This window comes from Papaver somniferum, chromosome 10, assembly GCF_003573695.1.
Source record: "Papaver somniferum cultivar HN1 chromosome 10, ASM357369v1, whole genome shotgun sequence".
In the NCBI taxonomy this organism is placed as follows: Eukaryota; Viridiplantae; Streptophyta; class Magnoliopsida; order Ranunculales; family Papaveraceae; genus Papaver; species Papaver somniferum.
In genome coordinates, this window is record NC_039367.1 from 155,964,663 (window position 1) to 155,984,729 (window position 20,067).

A 20,067-nucleotide genomic window follows, 5' to 3' on the forward strand; every position below is an offset into this window, starting at 1 on the left:
ATATGTAACCTGTTGTTCCTTCATTTTCCTTATAAGATTTATATCATAGTACAGTTAAATGAAATAAGATTGCAGCAAATAGAAGCATTGAAACCAGCATTGATATATAATAAATATATATATAAACATCAAGATAACATAAGTTGTTCTGACAAGAACTACTGACTAAAGTTAAGTTTTCATACCAACACATTACACATAACTACTGACTGAAGTTAAGCTTCACACTAACTACTTTCCCATTAGCTTCACATTTGACGCTCAGCTTCATCACATTGACGCACAACATCATCCCAGATGTCTTCATTGGCATCTATCGCCCAACTGTTTCTAAGATCCGTCAGCATTTTCAATACCAGACTTACTCTTTTCTTGTTGGCTTTTTCTACTGCAACTTCCTTTCCCAACTTCAGCCATTTGTCCCTGACTTGAGACTTCATGCTCATCTTCATATAATAGCATACAAATATGAGGCAGTCGGGGTGATGACCTTGTTCAGGAACAATCTTGGTAAAAATATCCTTGTATACAAGCGGTTCCTGCTTTATATCCACGATTTGTGGTGATAGATTCAGTTCATCATATCTTTGGATCAAATACGGCATACAAGCCTTTTCCATTATGAGAGCTTGTTTCTTGCAGTTAGATTTATAGCCTTAAACACTGTTATAGTAGTTCCACTCACCCTCTGAAAAGTCATACTCTAACAATGTCCAATGTGTACCAGCAGGGTTTTCCTTTGTCATATAGTTCATTGGAATAAACATTCTCTCAACTTCAATAGGGAGATTCAAGATGAATTCTCCAACAAATTTGGCAATCCCATCTTTCTCCTTTGTTTTAACAAAGAACTGCAAAAAAAATATTTTTTAGGAAAAAAAAGTTAGTGGATGCAATTGAAAGGGTGCACAACAGGTGTAGAAAACAATGCTGAATAACTTGTTATGCAGTTCAATCTAGTTGCATAACATTTTATGCTGAAGTAATTATATGGGCATAAGATAATATGCAGGAATGACTTGTTATGTAGCAAAATGATTTTATTTTCTTGACTTACCCAAGCATCTGGCATCATGAATGCAGACTCCGCATACCTATGTTCAACACTATCAGCCATCTTTTTCATTTTCCCGCTTCCTGAACAACCTATAACTGTAGTAGCGCACTACTTGGTCTTCTAAGTATTCGTTGTTCATTAGCTGCCTTATTATATCTCTATGAATCCGAATATCCCACAAGTACGGGTCTTCTCCTTCTCTGATACTCCAAGCCGAATTTCTGCAGATGACATAAGACATAATTGGTGAGATGTTTTATTCAAGTGACATGCGGCAGAACCATAAATTGGAGGGTTGTGTTATGCATGGGTTTTTTTTAAGCATAACTTGTTATGCATTTATTTCATAAGAAGCATAACCTGTAATGCATTTATTTCTTAAACAAGCATAATAAATATAACAACATTTTTTGCATAACTGAACATGCATTAAACATTGGAGCTGCATAACATGTGATGTATATATTTTAAACAATGCATAACTAACCATGCATTAAACATTGGGAGCTGCATGACATATTATGCAAACAAGCATAAAGGTAATTTTGATGTACTTACAGGTTGTCGGCATTCTCAAAGTATGTCTCCAGTACTTCCATCATGGCTGGTTCTATTGTATCCTTGTAATCTTGAAAGCATTCCATTGTTTCCAGCGGAGGTAATTTTCTGAAAGGCAAGCCAGCAGACGTACGGGGATTTTCTTCTTCAACTTTTTTCTCATCAGGCTTGTCTTTTTGCTTCTTCTGCTTTCCTAGCTCACAATCTTTGAGTAGTACACTGGTTTTCCTTTGATTCCATGTTGTCATTTCCTTGATTATTCTTACCTTGCTTCCTGGTTGCTTCCCATCCTCTTCTGCCTTGTTTGCTTTTCGCTTCAATACTGACTTTTTCTTCAATGGTGACCTCTTCAAAAATTCTGTTCTTGGTACAAACTCCCCTCCTATGTCTTCTTCCTAGAGATTCATGTAACCAAAATGTGTTAGATATAAACATTTTATTATGAAATTAAGTAAATATTTGATTAAACAACAAAACAACAATATAGTAAACAGTTTATAGTTGATTAAAAATAATAAGTAGTACATGGTTGATTTGACATTAATAAAAATACCATAATAAAAGATGTTATATTTTAGGTACCAGGTTTTTTGAAATGGTCTCCATCTCAGCATCTTCATTCTAGCCTTTTTCTTTTTCATCATCTTGTGTGGCACCAGGAGTTAAAGGATTCTCAACCACCATCTCCTTCTCTGCATCAACAACCATCTCAAACAGCTACTTGTTGTGGCTTTTCAGCCACTGGCTCTTCTGGTTGTTGTGGTTCTTCAGTTTGATGTTGTGGTTCTTCAGTTTGATGTTGTGGTATCTCAACAGCGGGTTGTTGCAGATTTTCAGCTTGCTCTTGTGGTCCACCAGCATCATCTTTAATTGCAGCAGCAGGTAGTGATAAATGCAGATTAAATGTGGGCACCACATATTCTTCTGCTTTCTTCTGAGTTTCTGGAAGAATGTCATCATCACCACCGGACAAAAAGTCTCTTTCCTGTGCTTCAAGTCTTTCTTGTGTTGTTGCTATATTTGGTGTTGTCTCCAATTCCACTTGAGTTTATGTTTCTTTGTCGTCGCTCGAGAGATTAACAGCTTTTTCCATGTCCATGAACTTGAAAGGTGAAGACTGGATACCTTGACTAGCCGTTTGGTCTTGGATATCGAGTCTGATAACTTCTGGAACTGATTCTTGTGTAGGTGGTTCAGTTGAAGATACCAGTTCAACAAGAGTCTCATTCCTTGGCAAGTTTTGGCTCAGTGGGTCGCTTGGCTCAGCTGATGATACATTGACACTAGGTCCACCTGACGACTCCTCCTGCACTTCTATGTTGCCACAAAAACGAGCAATTCCTTCACGTAATTATACAACTTTTCATTGAAGTCTACTCCACTCTGTCTATTCCTCTCCTGAGTCTGCTTCATGTCTTTCAGCTTTGCTTCAATGATCTGCAACCTTGCTTCAGCACTATCGGGGGGACACGTTTCTTGTTCAATGATCTTAATCGCATCCAGAAATGCTTCTTCATACTTGTCCCTGTTCTCTTCAAGATTCATTGCGACGAGATCATATATCTCTTTCCTTTTTCTTGGTTTTCTTGGTTCACAGAATTCCATCTCCATTGCACTGTACTCATCTCTAAATTTCTCATTATACTGCAACATGATTAATGACACTCATCAAAGGAATGCATAAAAAATATAACAACATTTTTTATATGCATAACCTGTGATGCAGCTAATCTAAACAACGCATAACTAGTCATGCATTTAATATTGGAACTGAATAATATGTCATGCATTGATTTGTTAAGGTGCATAACTTATTATGCATTTAAAAACACAACCCTGCTTAACTCCTTTTCAATATTGAAAAATGCATAACCGGTCATGCATTCATATATTGGGCTGCATAACATGTTATGCATTGATTTATTAAGGTGCATAACTTATTATGCAGTTATCATTTTTTGCTAACGTAACTTATTATGCATTCATTTTTAAGGAATTTAGAGATACAGTCATAGATGCATGAAGGTCAATTATAAATCATGAAATGTTCACAAACAGGTACCTTTAAGAACGTAATATTCTTCTTGAGCATTGCTTTCTTCATTGCTGCCAAGTCCCACTTCGCAGCTCTCGGTGTAGCATTGGAAATGACCTTGACGATGTCTGATGATATCTCATCTATGTTAGAATGATCATCCAACCAAAGCTGCAAAAAATAATAACTAATAAGATATTTTGTATCCAAGAAAGTAATATTTATTGACAGATGTTGTGAAAGTAAAAAAAAAAACTAACTCACAAGAGAATATATAATGCAACCACTGCAATTCCTGATATGAAGATTGTTTCTTTTGACAGTCTTGATGCTCTCCATCAGGTGTTCATGAATAAGATCAGGAAAAGAGACAGATTCCATGGTTTCCAAATCCTTAACCAAACCAACATACGAGACATCTAAATTGTCTCCACTTGAACGACAAAAGAACAAGACGACTAGCATGTAAAGGCAGATAAGGCAGACAACTTCCTCTTCATGACCTTTCTTATCAAGTTTTTCCAACACCAGCCTTTCAATATCATCTATCCACACCTTTGTTACCCGTGCTTTGGGATCTTTGCTGATAAATCCTGGCTTTGTATTGAATGGGAATTGCTTGACGAGGGGATGTGACTGAGTCAGCTCTATCTCTGCCTTCGAAGTCAGAATATCATTTCCTCTGTCTCCTTCAATTATTGGAATCAAAAATGTAACAGCAAGCTCACTAGACGTTGATGCTATGGACTTGTTTTCAGACAACTTGAATGAATGTTGATTCAAATCTTCATGGTCATATGATAGAAAGACTTCATCCATCAGCTTGTTGCTCTTACCATCCAAGTATGCCATGTTTGCAGCATATAACCAGTTATAGAACTTTCCAAACACACACACATTCATCATGTTAGCCTGCAACGGATTCAAACCACCTCTGTCTTTTATCTTACTAAACAAGTGACCTACCCTAAGGAAACCTGCTCTATAAGTACCTCCTTGAACTGCAGATTTGGTTTTAGGTTTAACTGCGTAAAAAAAAGAACAAAAAAAAATGCATTTTAGAACTGCTATTTTAGAACAACAAAGGAATGCATAACAAATATAACCACATTTTTTTATATGCATAACCTGTGATGCAGCAAGTCTAAATAATGCATAACTAGTCATGCATTTAATATTTTAGAACAACAAAGGAATGCATAACAAATATAACAACATTTTTTTATATGCATAACCTGTGATGCAGCAAGTCTAAACAATGCATAACTAGTCATGCATTTAATAGTTTAGAACAACAAAGGAATGCATAACAAATATAACAACATTTTTTTATACGCATAACCTGTGATGCAGCAAGTCTAAACAATGCATAACTAGTCATGCATTTAATATTGGAACTGAATAATATGTCATGCATTGATTTGTTAAGGTGCATAACTTATTATGCATTTAAAAACACAACCCTGCTTAACTTATTATGCATTTAAATGATAAGAGAAGTTTATTAACTGATGCATAACAGGAACAGGAAGGAATTCAACGCACCTTGTTTATAGACAACACATTGCTTATTAGATTCAAAGCAAATCTTACCATCTTCGGCATCATTTGTATTATCATCCTCATTATCTGTATCATCACCCAATACTCCCTTTGGTGCAGCTTTCTTTGCTTTCTTTGCCTTGATTTGCATCTCCTTCAGTGTTTCGACACTATCAATTTCTTCTTGTTCATCTTCAACATCAGTAGGTAAAATTACATTGAGAAGAAAATTATGTTAAAATCGAAGAAGAATAAAGTGATAACTCAAAAAAAAATTATGGGTATTCAGGATGAAACAATTTTCTTTTTAGGTTTACTCTTTTTTTCTGTTTCATCATCGGCAATGATTGTAACAAAATTTAAGATTAAAAAAAAAATCAAACACTAACAGATGAAGCTAATGATAAATCTCACCGGGTTTTTTATGTTTCTTCGACTTCATTTTTCCTTTTTAATCTGAAGCATCAAGAACAAAAATTAAAATCGAAAATCAAATAAAATCAAATGTACCGAATGCATGCAAGAATAAGATCGATTAAACTAGTTTTAGTACCTAATTTCTTCTCTTTTGATTTCTGAAGACGTTTTTTTGTCGGTGTTTCATCCATTTTGGTTCTACTGAATTCTAGGGTTAAGGTTTTTTAGAGTTTGAAATTGATTTTTAGGGTTTGATCAACTTCAATAATCAATTATCCGTTACAGTGTTTATGGAGGAATAGAAATAGAAAAACGGATGAAGAAAAAATGAGAAGAACGGATGAAGAAAAAATGAGAAGAAGAGAAAAGAAATGGTTCCGACCGTTTTTTGGAGTTAATAAAACTTCCCAGAACCGCTAAAGGGTAATTGAGGAACTCTGCACGATTTGAATAATTTTAAATAATGTTGGGTGCGACTGTAGGGAAAAGTAATTCTGGGCTTGGCGGTAAGAAAAAGAAATTCTGGGCCTGCGCCTAAGTTCCCCATATAAATACCCTTTATGAATAATTCCTATATTGAGCTAAAAATGATTCAGTTACCATGTTGGCCTAATCTGGACGCTAACCGTCTATACTACACCGTTGGGTGTGGTTTTGACCTAACGGTCGAGACTCGACCTCTCAGTAGAAACTTGACCTAATCTGACCTGGTCACTTAACCAGGATGGTTTGCTACTTTGTCATGCCCATGATAGGTGTAAAAGTGGCAAAGCCCGTACCCATTAGAATCGGCCCTAAATTTTCTTCGCCCCAAATGTATATGACATGTAGTCATTGGCTAACATTGTTTTTCTGTGGGACCTATAATGCGGTGCTTGCACCTGATTTATGGGACCCACCGAGAAGGAATATCTTATTTTGAACGGCGTCGATGTTCTTGATAAAATATGATCAAATCAAATCACAGCCGTTGATTGCTTTGGTCACATGTTTCAAAGCACAGAAACTCATGACGAGAGAAAATCTGAAAATATCTGGGCGGCAAAGAGACGTGTGTTCCAAAAATTACATTGAAAAAACCCTAATTTAGTAATTCCTCTGTTTTTCTTGAGAAAATCCCAATCAATCTCAATCTCTAATTCACATTCATTGATTCTCATATCAATTTTCGACATGGGTTTTTGATTAATTACATTAACTTTACTTTGATTTTCAGAAATCACATTTCTGTAACTTGAATTTTTTGATTTTGAATGAAATTTAGGATTTCATGAAATATCTGGTTCTGGGTTTTCAGCAAGAATCTTTTAGGTTTTGTTTACCTAGAGATAGATGGGATAAAGAATTTGTGATATTACAAGCTGGATAGATTTGAGAAATTTTGTGAATTTTTAAGTTTTTCTAGATTAGAGCTTTGATTTTGAAGATGGGTTCTTCATCTACATTGAAGAGGAATGTAGAAACGGAGATTTCATTGATTGATTCATTACCTGTTTATGTTAAAGAATTGATTGCTGGTGGTGCTGCTGGTGCTTTTGCTAAAACTACTATTGCCCCATTGGAGCGAATTAAGATTCTCTTGCAGGTAATTTCAGATTTTTGTGTAATTGTTGATTGTAATTTGATAAAAATGCGTGTTGTTTATTTGATTATTGTGGAATTTGGGGATTTTGTAGACTAGAACAGAAGGGTTTCATTCAATTGGTGTGTATCAATCTATGAAGAAGTTATTGAAGCATGAGGGTGTCTTTGGATTCTATAAGTAAGTTGCAATAAGCTACATTGTTTTTCTAAATTCAATTGTGATTACTTTAGATTGGTTTTCGCCGAGAAGGGATGTGTTTTATTCAAAGGGTTCTTTGTTTGTGGTCTTAATCAGAGGAAATGGTGCTAGTGTCATTCGGATAGTTCCGTATGCAGCATTACATTTCATGACATACGAGCAATATCGATGTTGGATCTTGAATAACTGTCCTGCAATGGGTACAGGTCCTGTTGTTGATCTCTTAGCGGGTTCTGCAGCTGGTGGAACGGCTGTTTTGTTTACTTACCCGTTAGATTTAGCTCGAACCAAGCTTGCTTATCAGGTAAATGCAACAAAAAATAAGTGTTTTCGCAGCATATAATGTTTCTCTTTTGGTAGCAAACTTTATTGTATTATACAACATGTCTACATCTTTTGATTCACCGAATACTAGTCCACGGTACAAGATGCATCTTAAGTACCATATTTGGGAAATAACAATTCATGTTATGGGTCTTTGAAAATATATGCTGAATGTTTACCATATTCTTTGTTGTCGTATTTTTGTAGGTTACAAGTCCTAAAGAGAGTATAGGGCATGGTTTGCGTAGTATACATTCTCAGACGGATTATTGTGGGTTAAAACATGTCTTTAAGAGTGTATACAGGGAAGGTGGAATGCGTGCGCTGTATCGAGGTGTAGGTATGTGTATATCCATATTTCTGATACTAAGTTTAGTTTCAGCTGTTTATTTTGCAAATTTCCTGCTAAACATGGACAGGAATTAGGTAGAAGTGGCGATACCGATTGTTTGAGCATGTATCTTCCATGTGTTTGTCACTATTATTACTCTTCAATGGATGATGCACTAGGATTTCATTGCCTCCTTGTTGCTTTAACATGTAACAACATTGGGTGTTAATGTTGTGAAATCTTGGTAAGCAGAATTGTTTATAAAATGGCAAGTGAATAACGGCATTTCTTCATTAACAGGTCCTACACTTGTTGGAATCCTCCCATATGCTGGTTTGAAGTTTTACATATATGAGGAACTCAAGAGACGGGTCCCCGAAGAGCACCAGAATTCTGTTATGTTGCGTCTATCTTGTGGGGCTTTAGCTGGGTTGTTTGGACAGACATTTACATACCCACTAGATGTTGTTAGGAGACAGATGCAGGTATCTCCTGGTTTTTTTGTGTCCACGTATTCTACCTTAAGTATTAATTTTCCTACATCAGTTTTTTTTGAAACAAAATTTATATTGTAACCGACATTGAAACTGTAATTCTTGATGACCCTACCGAAGATTGACACAGACACACACACACGTAAACATTGGGATATTTTTAACTTACATATGCTGTTAAATGTTTGACATAGCTAGGTAGAATATGAATGCTGAGTTCTCGTTGATTATTTCAGGTTCGAAGTCTGCAACAAGGTGGTCCTGGATACAGGAATACGATGGAAGGATTTACTACCATTATCCGTAATCAAGGGTGGGGACAACTCTTTGCTGGCTTAAGCATTAACTATATGAAGGTAATGATTCACTTTGCTGCAAATCCTTAGGTAGTTCATAAATGTGTCGTAGATATACATATATTAGGATATTGCAATTAGCGCTCTTACTGATTGCAACATTGAATTTGCTAATTTCATGCTTATATGTGCTTGCTTCGCTAACTTCATAGCTCAGAACTTAAACTTGCATTCTTTCTTCTTTTTTCTGTGCAGATTGTTCCTTCAGTAGCTATTGGATTCACAGCATACGACATGATGAAGTCATGGCTACGAGTTCCACCCCGACAAAAATCTCGCTCAGTACCCACTGCATAATTCCACAGTATACGACTTTTTCAACTCAATTCAATAGTTTCCTTCCAATACAAAAACACAATTTTGACCTAGGAGTGTACTAAAAGACCCAACTCTTTCTTTCTGCTAGTTTTTCCAACAATTTAGAATCCCTGATTGTAGCATTATATGAATCACCATGTTAGTTTAGATTATTTTCTTCATCCAGAATGATGTAATGTTTGTTGTAGATTAAGTTAACACCACAGAATGCAAGTTCCATTTTAGAAGCAAATCAAACAATGTCATCTCATATGGACAGCCAGGTTGAACACTGACTTCAAATTCTGAGTTGCTGAATTATTGTCCATATGCAGTACAATTGAGAGTGCTTGATGAGTAGGTACAAATTTACTGCATTGTAAAAAAAATGAAGTGGAAGCTTAAAATGGTAGAAATTTGAGTCCATCCAAAAGTTGCAGATTCTGATAATCCTCATTGTCATAAACATATACTTAGAACAGAGTAATGTAGGAAAGCTGGAAAAAAGCAAAAGAACTCTACAAAATTGATGAAATTACAAATGAAAGTAACCCGAATCACATTGAAGTACCCTTAAAATGAATATGAAGATATGGTAGAGAGAAAATTACAGTAATGTTGAAACTACTCTGTTTCGTCTTTTGATTTTTTGTGTTTTCTCAAGGATTAAAGAAAGTAGTTCCACATTTGCATTTCCATCCTTCTGGTTCATAATTTGCATATTGAATACCAACTCTATCAGTAGTTGTTGGAACTTGTATTGCTTCACATGGTACACATCCTCCACATTTATGCTCACAGCTTGGTGGTCTAGATCCAAGTGTACTCAACATTTTATATTCTCCATCACTCCCACCCATACCCTGAAGAAATTCCTGAATTCAAAACACACAACATTAATCAATTGAATGAAATGAATCAAACCCATTTCAGAAAAGATTGAGAAGTACCTGTTGTGAGCTGCTTAAAGGTGCTGGTGAAATATATTCTGAGATTTGTCCTGCTGCATTTCATCAAGCATATGACAAATTAGCATCACAAAAAGTGAAAAGTTGCAGGGTAAAAAAAAAAAAGTAAAGAGAAAAAGGAATCAATCAACTTAGAAAGACTGACCTTGTTGTTGATGATGAGCTTCATGATTAGTTGTAAAAGTTCTACTAGTTGCAGACACCAAACCCATCAGATGCAGTGAAATAACTATAGAAACAGCAACAAAGCAGATTCTTCTTCTTCTTCTGTTTTGTTCCTCAGTAGTCCACATTTTGATGATAAAGTGATAATGAGAGAGTGAAGAATGAAATTGAATGAATGATTGTTGTTTGATGAGAAATGCTGTTTAGAAAAGCTGAATTCTTGTTCTATTTATAAAGCTGTTGTTCTAAAAAGAATAGAAATACTAGACCTGCAATTTCTTTCTGATCCTTTTCTGTTATATGTGCAGCAGTACTATCAGCATAGTCTAATCTAATCTATAGAGACTACACATACACACACCGAGAGAGTCACAGATAGATCTTTACTTTTGGAACAAGTGATTCTCTTCTCTTTATTTTTTTACTTCAAGAAAAGGAAAGAAGAGAAGAAAATGATATCTGTTATCATAAATCACTTGAAAACCTTATGATTAATCCATTCTATTTCTGATTTTTCTTCTGTGTTTTCCTATGTGCACAAGCCACCTCTTCTCACTCTATACTGTTGAAATTCAGACATATAACTCTACTTGTACTACTCTAACTACAGTTAGGTGGTGACAGACAGTGGAAGAGTGAAAAAACCAAAACAAAATGCCTTTTTATGGGTCTTGGGAAAATCTAACATAACCCCAAGCAAAATCTAAGAGGTGTGTAGATAACAGACTATTTTATGAGAATTTTATGCCTATATCTGGAAATCACCTCAGATATTGCAGAAGAGAACTATATCAGAATTTTATTTTTTTAATTTTTGAAAAATTACTGTGATTTTGATTAGACAAATGGAGAATATTAGTACAAAGGGGTTGATTAAGTAAGTGGTTAATTGCAATGTTGCTTTAATAATTTGGTCAACAGGGTACAAGTTTTTTGGGTCAGGGAAAAAAAAAATTCTTCAATCAAAACTATTCATCTTTGTCAGGTAAGCCTCTCATTTTTCTTTTTTTTTGAAAATCACATAAATATAATTATTAATTCAAAAAACATTGACTGACTTTTTATATAACCAACAACAAAAAAAAGGTACTATTAGAGAAATTTTGTGAGTCACATGGAGAACCTGGCTCATATGTGTGGCTCTGCCACCTGCATTCATCGTGGTCCAATGGGTTATGCAATTTTTCTTGGTAGTGTCACAAGGAGTCACCAGATCTATATTAAAGCTAAATCTGATTATCTTCTTTTTTACATAACCAATGCTGCTATGGCTTCCTTCTCCAGGCTCTCCTGATCCCTATAATCTTATTGTAGAGTGAAAGAGAAGCCTTAGCTATAAAAAGAGAAAGAATGTGACAGTAACTAAAGAGCAAGTCAGAGTGTTTGTTTGTGTAATGTCCAACTCTCATTGATGGGTGTGGGGGGTGGTGAGCAACCAAATTGTTAGCATTAATGGTCTGCAAACTGGGGTGATGTTAGGTCTCCATCTAGCTATATATCTCTCTCTTTCTAGCTCCATTTTGGGGATGATGATGATGAGTTGGAGTAATTTCTCTGAGAAGATTATCAGAACACTGTGAAACATTTTGGTTAGAAGCAAAAACTACCGTAAGTAAGATTATTATATCATGATGTTGGAAATCGTTAAAACAAGGCTACTACTGTTTGAGATTGCATTGATTGAGTGATTTGATCATTCATCACTGTTGTTTTTGCAGTGTTTTTCTTCTGTTACTACTCTCGCTATTCTCTAGACTGCGCAAGATACGAGGTAACTAAAAGGTGAAAATATAGAGAAAGACAGAATGGCATGGCAGGGTGCAGGATGAGAGAAAAAGAGGTTATCATGCAAAGAAGAGTGTGTAGATTGATCCAAGAGGGGAGTTCTTTTGTTTTGTTGTTCAGCTTAGGTACAAAAAAGACATTATTTTAAGTGGTTTTGATACTTCAGCGGTTCAGCCCAATAATGGTACTTGAAGCGAATGGTGAGGAGTGCCTGTGAAGTGCAAGCATCACATTATTTTATTTTTATAAGGTTTTTTATGAATAAGCAATCTATATTATAAAAAGAAATGGTGTGTGTAGCCTTACAAATCCGATCATCGATTTCGTCATCCCACGATGGAGATTGATCGGTTATATGTCCTATATAGACGTCCGCCCGATCCCTTGACTTTCTAATAAAAATATGATTCTAAAGATTATTTAACGGCGTCGGATCCTTGGATTTCTTAATTTGACTGCAGCGTTGGATTTCCTAATTTGACTAAGTTTCCGTTAATATAGGCTAACACTAAGTAGATGTTTTTATAAAACAGAAGAGCGTCATTCTTTAACGGTTTCACCAACAGATGGTCTTCTATCTATAGTTCTTCCCCTTCATTAACGACTTCTAATTCTTAACTTCGTCTCTCTATATCATAATAATACTGAGTTATTAATACGAAGTTATTATTATGGATGATTTAAAGGATGGATACGGTGAAATAAAAGAAAATAGAGCTGATGATTCAAAAAAAAAATTGGTCTAAAGAGGAAAGGAGAAGAAAGAAAACCTAATAGAGGAAGAGGAGTGAATTAAGTAAGAGGTTTTATGTTTAATGCAACCAAATATCTCCTTACTAATACATCTTCACGGAAAACATATGACTAAGGGTCTGTTTGGCTTATGTTTGGTGGATGACCCTCCATGAAGATTATTCGTATACACCAGATATACTCTGGTCCATCGAACGTTCAATCATCCAATAAGCATAATGATTTGTACCATAACTTTCTCAAGAAAATTTAAGTTAGCCTCAACTAATCTAAAAGCTATTTTTAAAAAATAAATAAAATAAAAAATATGGTAAAGATTTATGTGCGAGATTTAAGTGTCACAACCCCGACCAACAAAACATTAGGGAATGTTTAAGGGCCACGGTCGGGGTGTAAGCCCCGGCTAATTTTACCTGACCAACAAAATACTATAGTATTCTTAAGGGACCATGGCCCCGGCTAATTTGACCCGATCAATAAAATACTATGGTATCCTCAAGGGACCACGGCCGGGGCTGTAAGCCCCGGCTAATTTGACACAACCACAAATACTAGGGACGCAAGTCCGAACTAACTTATAAGCTCGATGTTTAACCGTTATAATCTAATTAGTTTTGCGAATGACTAAAAAAGATTTTGGTAGAATACGGACCAGTCGATCAAACAACAAAACGAAAACGAAAAAGGTTGAGCCCCGTCCGTAAGTCAGGGTGATACCTAATCTATATTATAAAAAGAAGTGGTGTGTATGTAGCCTTACAAATCCGACCATCGATTTCGTCATCCAACGGTTCGGATCGATTCGTTATATGTTCTATATAGACGTCCGTCTGATCCCGTTTTTAACATATAATTTTGGACGGTGCGGATTATGCCCCGCCCAACCAAAATTCCCTAATTTTACTTTGACCAATTTTTAGGTTTCATTAACCGCACCCTAACCTTACCGTGACCAATTAAATTCGTGGTCTACTCGATTTGATTAGCCAGGACGCATGCATACACATTTGAGAACCCATTACTAAATTTTGTAATGGGCTAGACAGCTATTACTAAATATCTATGTACATGGGCTCCACAGCTCTCCCAAATTTTGTATGGACGCATGCATAGGGGTGAGCATTTGATCCATAATCCGTGGATTTAATGGGGACCAATCGTTCATATGCGGTGGGTGTCCGGACCGTTCGTTAACGGGTTGGATGCGGATGGAATTTTTGAAATCCAACGGATAAAGGATCGGGCCTGGATGCAACCTTGAAAATCCGTTGGACATCCATATCCGTCAAATTAAAGACATTTTTGTAGTTCTAGAAAATGTTATGGATCATTTAGGAATTTTTAAGATGTTTGCTTGGGGTGACGTACATCGCATTTTTATATTTTCATACATATATAAGATTTTTTATATAGGTTTTATAAGGAGTCATTTGTGTTAGCTTTATTTTCTTTACTATAAATTTTAACTAAAACACATCCATTAGATTATCTGCATCCAATCCTTCCATCCGTGCATCCATTGGATGCAAATCCGTTGGATATGGATTGGATGCGGATGCCAAATTTGAAATCCGTAGTGCAATGGATTAGATGCGGATGAGGTGAAAACCGGTCCATACCGGCCCATGCTCACCCCGGCATGCATACTGAGTTGCTAGACCTGGTTGCTAAAAGAACATCTACTTATCAAGTCAATAACTTCATTCCTCGTGTCGGTATTGGTGCATGCGGAGGACGACACGTAAATCATATTTAATATTAGTAAAGGAGATTCAATAAGATAAGGTTAACGACAAACTTAGAGTATTACTACCCCATTACGACAGTATCCTGTGCTATATTTAATTAGCTGATTTACCTCAGTTATATTTTTCGTATAAGATATGTATTAGAATTCTATTTACATAATGGTTTCTAAATTAACTACGTTTAGAATATAGAAAACACGAAAAGAAAAAGAAAAGGAAAAAAATATAAATTTTAGGAAGTTAGGAATATAGGAAATCGGTAAATCAAATCTTAATTAGGAGATTACATTTGACTCTTGATTTTCTAATCCACGGCCCCGGCTGCTATGGCCCGATTGACTAAACACGACCCGATCATTACATGTTGACTAAATTTTACTATATTTGACTCTAGATTTTCTAATACACGGCCGGGATCGTAGGCCCGGGCTTCTATGACCCAACTGATCAAACACGAAACGATCATTACATGCTGACTAAAATTTTATGTGAGGATATTGACCGGCCGTCCGAACAGTAAACAAAACTCGAAAAAGGTTGATCCCTGGCCTTAGGCCGGGGTGATACCTAGTCTATATTATAAAAAGAAGTAGTGTTTGTGTAACTTTACAAATCCGACCATCGATTTCGTCATTCCACGGTGCGGATCGATTCGTTATATGTCCTATATAGACGTCCGTCGATCCCTTGAATTTCCCGATATTGTTTGAGCCCCATTAATTTATTAATAATAGCTTGATTTCTAAACGTGAGTTTCACACTGTTTCCGGAAATAGAATTTGTCCTAATTATGGAACCAAAAAATACTGTCCTAATTCTGATACGAAAGAGTCCTATATAAAAAAATCCAAGCTATCATTAATAGATAGACAGCTTCGTTTTCCATTGATAATGACCCCGCAGCGTATCACATTCACAAACTTAGCTGCTTTCATTGGGAATGGATTTTAAAGTTTCTCGCCGAAACCCACTCAACCACGACACCGTCAGCCTTAGATCATATGAATGAAGTGGAGCCAATGAACAGACCGGCGTCCACTGGTCCGTTCATCTGTCAGTTCCATAGATCTGCACCAACATGGTAATGAATTCATGAAATTTATCACATTATTCCACGACCCCAGTTATTAAGATATATTGTCGCGGTACTTTTAATAACGTGGTTTCCTAATGGCCACACTGTTTGTGTATGGAACATTCTTTATATTGGTTGGTTTCCATAAATGTAGTTACTTAGTATAGAAATATATATGATCTCATCCCACCCATTCATGCATAATGCATACCCATATAGCACAACAGGAGACATACCCATATATTCCTTAACTGGAGACTTTCTTGGACTGTAGCGCCCACCCGCTCATTGCAAAAAAGTGGCAAGAGGGAGACCCACAACAAAAGTTATAAAATCAGGAGAATGGGCTATCTTTAATGTGACCGTTTGTAATCCAAATATTGCCGACCTTCTGATCGAAGCAAAAAAAAAAGAAAGATTGCCAACCAAAAAAAAAACAAATATTAATCTGAAGACCCTGTAGAGTTTACTTAATCATGACTAATTTTAATGCGGATAATATATTTGCCTTTAAATTTTCTAATCTACGCGGCCCCGGCTACTATGATTCAACTAATTAAACATGCTACTGTGATTCGACTAACTAACATGTTATAATATGACACGACCAACTAAATATCGGGACCGTTCTGATATGACCGGACTAACTAAATATGCTCCCGACTATTATATACAGACTAAAATTGTATGGGAAGATAGACAGAGTAAAATATGTGAAGATACTGACCAACCGACCAAACAATAAAAAAAACTCTAAAAGGTTGAGCCCCGGCCTACGTCTAGATTATAAAAAGAAGTGGTGTTTGCGTAGCCTTATAAATCCAACCATCGATTTCGTCATCCCACGACACGGATCAATTCGTTATATGTTCTATATAGACGTCCGTCTGATCGGTGGGTTTCCTGATTTTGCTAAACTACCATAAGATACGTGTATATTTTTTGATACCAATTCTTGGTATTTATTTGATTTTTGTAAACTACAATAAGATCCGTGTAGTTGTCATATTTTTGGATTTCCAAAATCAGTACCAATTTTTGGTATTTATAATAAAGTTAAATTTTTCTCATTGTACGTTTATAGGCTTATTATCTCCGATTCACCAGACCAATCGATACGCTCACCCCTTCGATATTTGTTGTTTTCGAGTGTCTATTCATTAGTTATAATTTCATAGCGCAAGGCTATTATAAATCGGTGATTTGAACAGAGATGAAGAGAATACGAGGCCAAGGTTAAAAAAATCAAACTTCCTTCCACAATTAATCTTCTAGACTCTCCATACATGATTTAATTCCAAACACTTTCACTATCCTAGGAGCGTACTATACTATGCATTGATTGACTACACCACACGCGACAAATCATTACTAAAAAAACACATGTTATAGAAAGTTTGCAACAAGAGGTAAACTGAAAGGCTTACACATCACGACAAAAAAGGCAAGTGTTTTTTTTTTCCCCTTCTTGGGCTAGCTTATATTCTTGAAAGGTGAACAGTGTTAATGCGACAAGTTTCTAAAGCAAATATCTGACATAAGCTTGATGACCTTTCAGCTTACCGAACCTCTAATTCCATAAAACAAAAGCGCAAACTCCATAGAAATTATCACCGATAATAGAAAACCTATTTTAACAAATTTCGATTTTTTGAAAATTTATTTAGGTTTGCTGTAACTATATTAACTCTATTAATGACGGATAACCTTAGCACCAAATATAAATTTGCAAAAAAGAAAAGGGGTCACGATCGGGCTTATGATCATGGTTAATTTGACCCAACCAAAAAAATACTAGAATTTACGTGTAAAAGACCATGGTCGGAGTTGTAGGTCCTAGCTAATTTGGTCTGACCAATAAAATAACTAGAATTTTTGTAAGGGACCACGACTGGGGCTGTAGGCCCCAACTAATTTGATCCGACCAACGACATACTGGAGTTTGTGCAAGGGATCACGGCCGGGGCTGTAGGCCCCGACTAATTAGACCCGACCAACAAAACATCGAGGCTGCAAGTCCCATCTAACTTTTAAACTCAACCAAATCACAGTTAATTTAATATTAATGATGGACTGTGTGTGTCCCTAGATTTTTTAATCCACGACCGGGACCGTAGGCCCCGGCTACTATGGTATTATAATACTATCTAAATACATAGATCATCCTTAATCGCGGGTCCACATGCTTAAGCCCTGACTACTATGACTCAGCTGAAATATTGTGAAAGGATACTGACTCGCAGACCAAACAACAAATAAAAGATTAAAAAGGTTGAGACCCGGCCGTAGGCCGGGGTGATTCCTAGTTGAGATATAGAAAATAATTGAGTGATATAAATTACTTCCCCCAACCAATAGTGTCTGCTAAGGGGTATTTTTGGAATAAAAATACTAAAATACACTTCCCTCAAAATAAAAAACAAAAAACTTAAAATCAAAAAACAAAAATATCCCCCATTTCCATCTCCACTTCTTATTAATCTCTTTTAGGGTTAGAGTTTTGAAACCCTAATATTCCTCATTCCCTTTCAAATTCTAAATTCTCTCCACTCCCTTTCAAATTCTCTTCTCCTTCTCTGTCGGTTCCTCACTTTGAAAACGATTTTTTTTAACATTCGGAAGTGATGAAGACCATGCCGGTAGTGATGAAGACCATGCCGTAAGTGATGAATACCATGCCGGAAGTGATAAAGACCATGTCGATATAGATGAAGACCATGACGGTAGTGATAAAGACCATGCCGGAAGTGATGAAGACCATGCCGGAAAATGGTGCCGGCATGCTTTGTACCTAACATTCAATGCGTAACTAAGTGCCGGCATGCTCGATAGAAATCTATCAATGCCGGTAGTCAAGTGGAAAAAAAATTCAAGTTTCCGGATACTTTACATCATGTTCCGGCAAAGAAATTCAAGCAACATACCATGTCGGTATCAGTACCAGCATGCTCGAGGATTAACTATCTGTGCCGGCAGTGGACTGAAAACCATAGAAAATTTCAAAACGGAATAGGTTTTGAATTTCAAAATGGGGGATAAGCTCGGTGCCGGCATGGACGTGGTATGAATACCATGCCGGTATGGCTGCTTCCACAGATGGAATATTAGGGATGGAAATTCTCGAGCAGCCACGTCCACAGACGGAAGCAGCCATACCGGCATGGTATTCATACCACGTCCATGCCGGCACCGAGCTTATCCCCCATTTTGAAATTCAAAACCTATTCCGTTTTGAAATTTTCTCTGGTTTTCAGTCCACTGCCGGCACATATAGTTAATTCTCGAGCATGCCAGTACTGATACCGGCATGGTATGTTGCTTGAATTTCTTTGCCGGCACATGATGTAAAGTATCCGGAAACATGAATTTTTTTCCACTTGACTACCGGCATTGATAGATTTCTATCGAGCATGCCGGAACATAGTTACGCATTGAATGTTAGGTACCAAGCATGCCGACACCATTTTTCGGCATGGTCTGTATCACTTCAGGCATGGTATTCATCACTTCCGGCATGGTCTTTATCACTACCGGCATGGTCTTCATCTATAAAAGGCATGGTCTTCATCACTTCCGGCATGATATTCATCACTTTCGTCATGGTCTTCTTCACCACCGGCATGGTCTTCATCACTTCCGAATGTTAAAAAAAAATCGTTTTCAAAGTGAGGAACCGACAGAGAAGGAGAAGAGAATTTTAAAGGGAGTGGAGAGAATTTAAAATTTGAAAGGGAATGAGGAATATTAGGGTTTCAATTAAAGTTATGAAGTTTCTTTGGAAATGAATCGAGTAATTAGGTTTTCGGAATTAGGTTCCGAGAATTCGATTAAGGAGAAGTTAGAAGGTGGGTTTATTCTTAATTAGTGTTTGATGGAAGTTGTGGAGTTGTTCTGAAGATTGATTAAGAAATTGAAGATTTAGGGTTCATCATGTTCTTTCCAAATTTATGAATTGGGTTTTCTAAAGGTTGATGATTATGAGAATCATATCAACAGAGAAGAAGAGTAGAGTTGGTTTTGGCAGATGGTGATGGTCTTGAGATGAGTTCTCAATTGAGCCAAGGAAAGGAAGAATTCAACTCCAATTGCTTGTGTGAGACTGTTGTGAGAGAATGAAGATCCAGATGTGCAGGTAGTTGTGTTGTATGATGAATATAACTGTGGGTATTGGTGATGATATTGAATATGTATTACCAGAGATATGGTGTTGTTGGTCTGAACGGTTGAGTTGTGTTGGATTGTCTTGTGTGGTGCTGAAGAGAACTAAATTGGAATCAACTCTTGGGTTGATTATTGTGAACTGATGAAGTTTGGGTATGAGCTTGTGGTAACTGATATGGAGAAGCTATTGCTTAATAGGAAGTGGATGTTTGAGTTGT

General features: G+C 36.4%; 2 protein-coding genes across 5 annotated transcripts; one reads left to right on the forward strand and one right to left on the reverse strand.

The window, feature by feature from the left end:
• Positions 1-6,720: 6,720 nt before the first annotated feature.
• Positions 6,721-12,474, forward strand: LOC113316887 (mitochondrial carrier protein CoAc1-like). Of its 3 annotated transcripts, none has more exons than XM_026565046.1 (8): positions 6,721-7,194; positions 7,286-7,371; positions 7,489-7,696; positions 7,924-8,056; positions 8,348-8,532; positions 8,778-8,897; positions 9,093-9,201; positions 11,249-11,267. In XM_026565046.1, exons 1-7 carry the CDS (start codon positions 7,036-7,038, stop codon positions 9,192-9,194), a joined length of 993 nt encoding a protein of 330 aa, XP_026420831.1. In that variant the 5' UTR covers positions 6,721-7,035; the 3' UTR covers positions 9,195-9,201; positions 11,249-11,267. The 3 variants fall into 3 exon arrangements, with proteins under 3 accessions (XP_026420831.1, XP_026420832.1, XP_026420830.1); XM_026565047.1 differs by lacking the exon at positions 11,249-11,267 and adding an exon at positions 12,046-12,474 and having other exon boundaries at positions 6,722-7,194; XM_026565045.1 differs by lacking the exon at positions 11,249-11,267 and having other exon boundaries at positions 6,728-7,194; positions 9,093-9,418.
• LOC113316888 (EPIDERMAL PATTERNING FACTOR-like protein 3) lies at positions 9,825-10,628 on the reverse strand. 2 transcript variants are annotated; one of them, XM_026565049.1, is made up of 3 exons: positions 10,308-10,628; positions 10,145-10,194; positions 9,825-10,069 (listed from the first exon to the last, which is right to left on the reverse strand). In XM_026565049.1, exons 1-3 carry the CDS (start codon positions 10,453-10,455, stop codon positions 9,854-9,856), a joined length of 414 nt encoding a protein of 137 aa, XP_026420834.1. In that variant the 5' UTR covers positions 10,456-10,628; the 3' UTR covers positions 9,825-9,853. The 2 variants fall into 2 exon arrangements, with proteins under 2 accessions (XP_026420834.1, XP_026420833.1); XM_026565048.1 differs by having other exon boundaries at positions 10,145-10,197.
• Positions 12,475-20,067: the final 7,593 nt, after the last annotated feature.

Bases quoted from the DNA above. Each gene is read 5' to 3' on its own strand.
- LOC113316887 (XM_026565046.1), top strand. From the start codon at position 7,036: ATGGGTTCTTCATCTACATTGAAGAGGAATGTAGAAACGGAGATTTCA. The intron at 7,372-7,488 runs GTAAGTTGCAAT...GGTCTTAATCAG, and splicing joins GGTGTCTTTGGATTCTATAA to AGGAAATGGTGCTAGTGTCA. The intron at 8,533-8,777 runs GTATCTCCTGGT...TGATTATTTCAG, and splicing joins TTGTTAGGAGACAGATGCAG to GTTCGAAGTCTGCAACAAGG.
- LOC113316888 (XM_026565048.1), bottom strand. From the start codon at position 10,455: ATGTGGACTACTGAGGAACAAAACAGAAGAAGAAGAAGAATCTGCTTT. The intron at 10,198-10,307 runs GTCAGTCTTTCT...GATGAAATGCAG, and splicing joins AGCTCATCATCAACAACAAG to CAGGACAAATCTCAGAATAT. The intron at 10,070-10,144 runs GTACTTCTCAAT...TTTTGAATTCAG, and splicing joins CTTTAAGCAGCTCACAACAG to GAATTTCTTCAGGGTATGGG.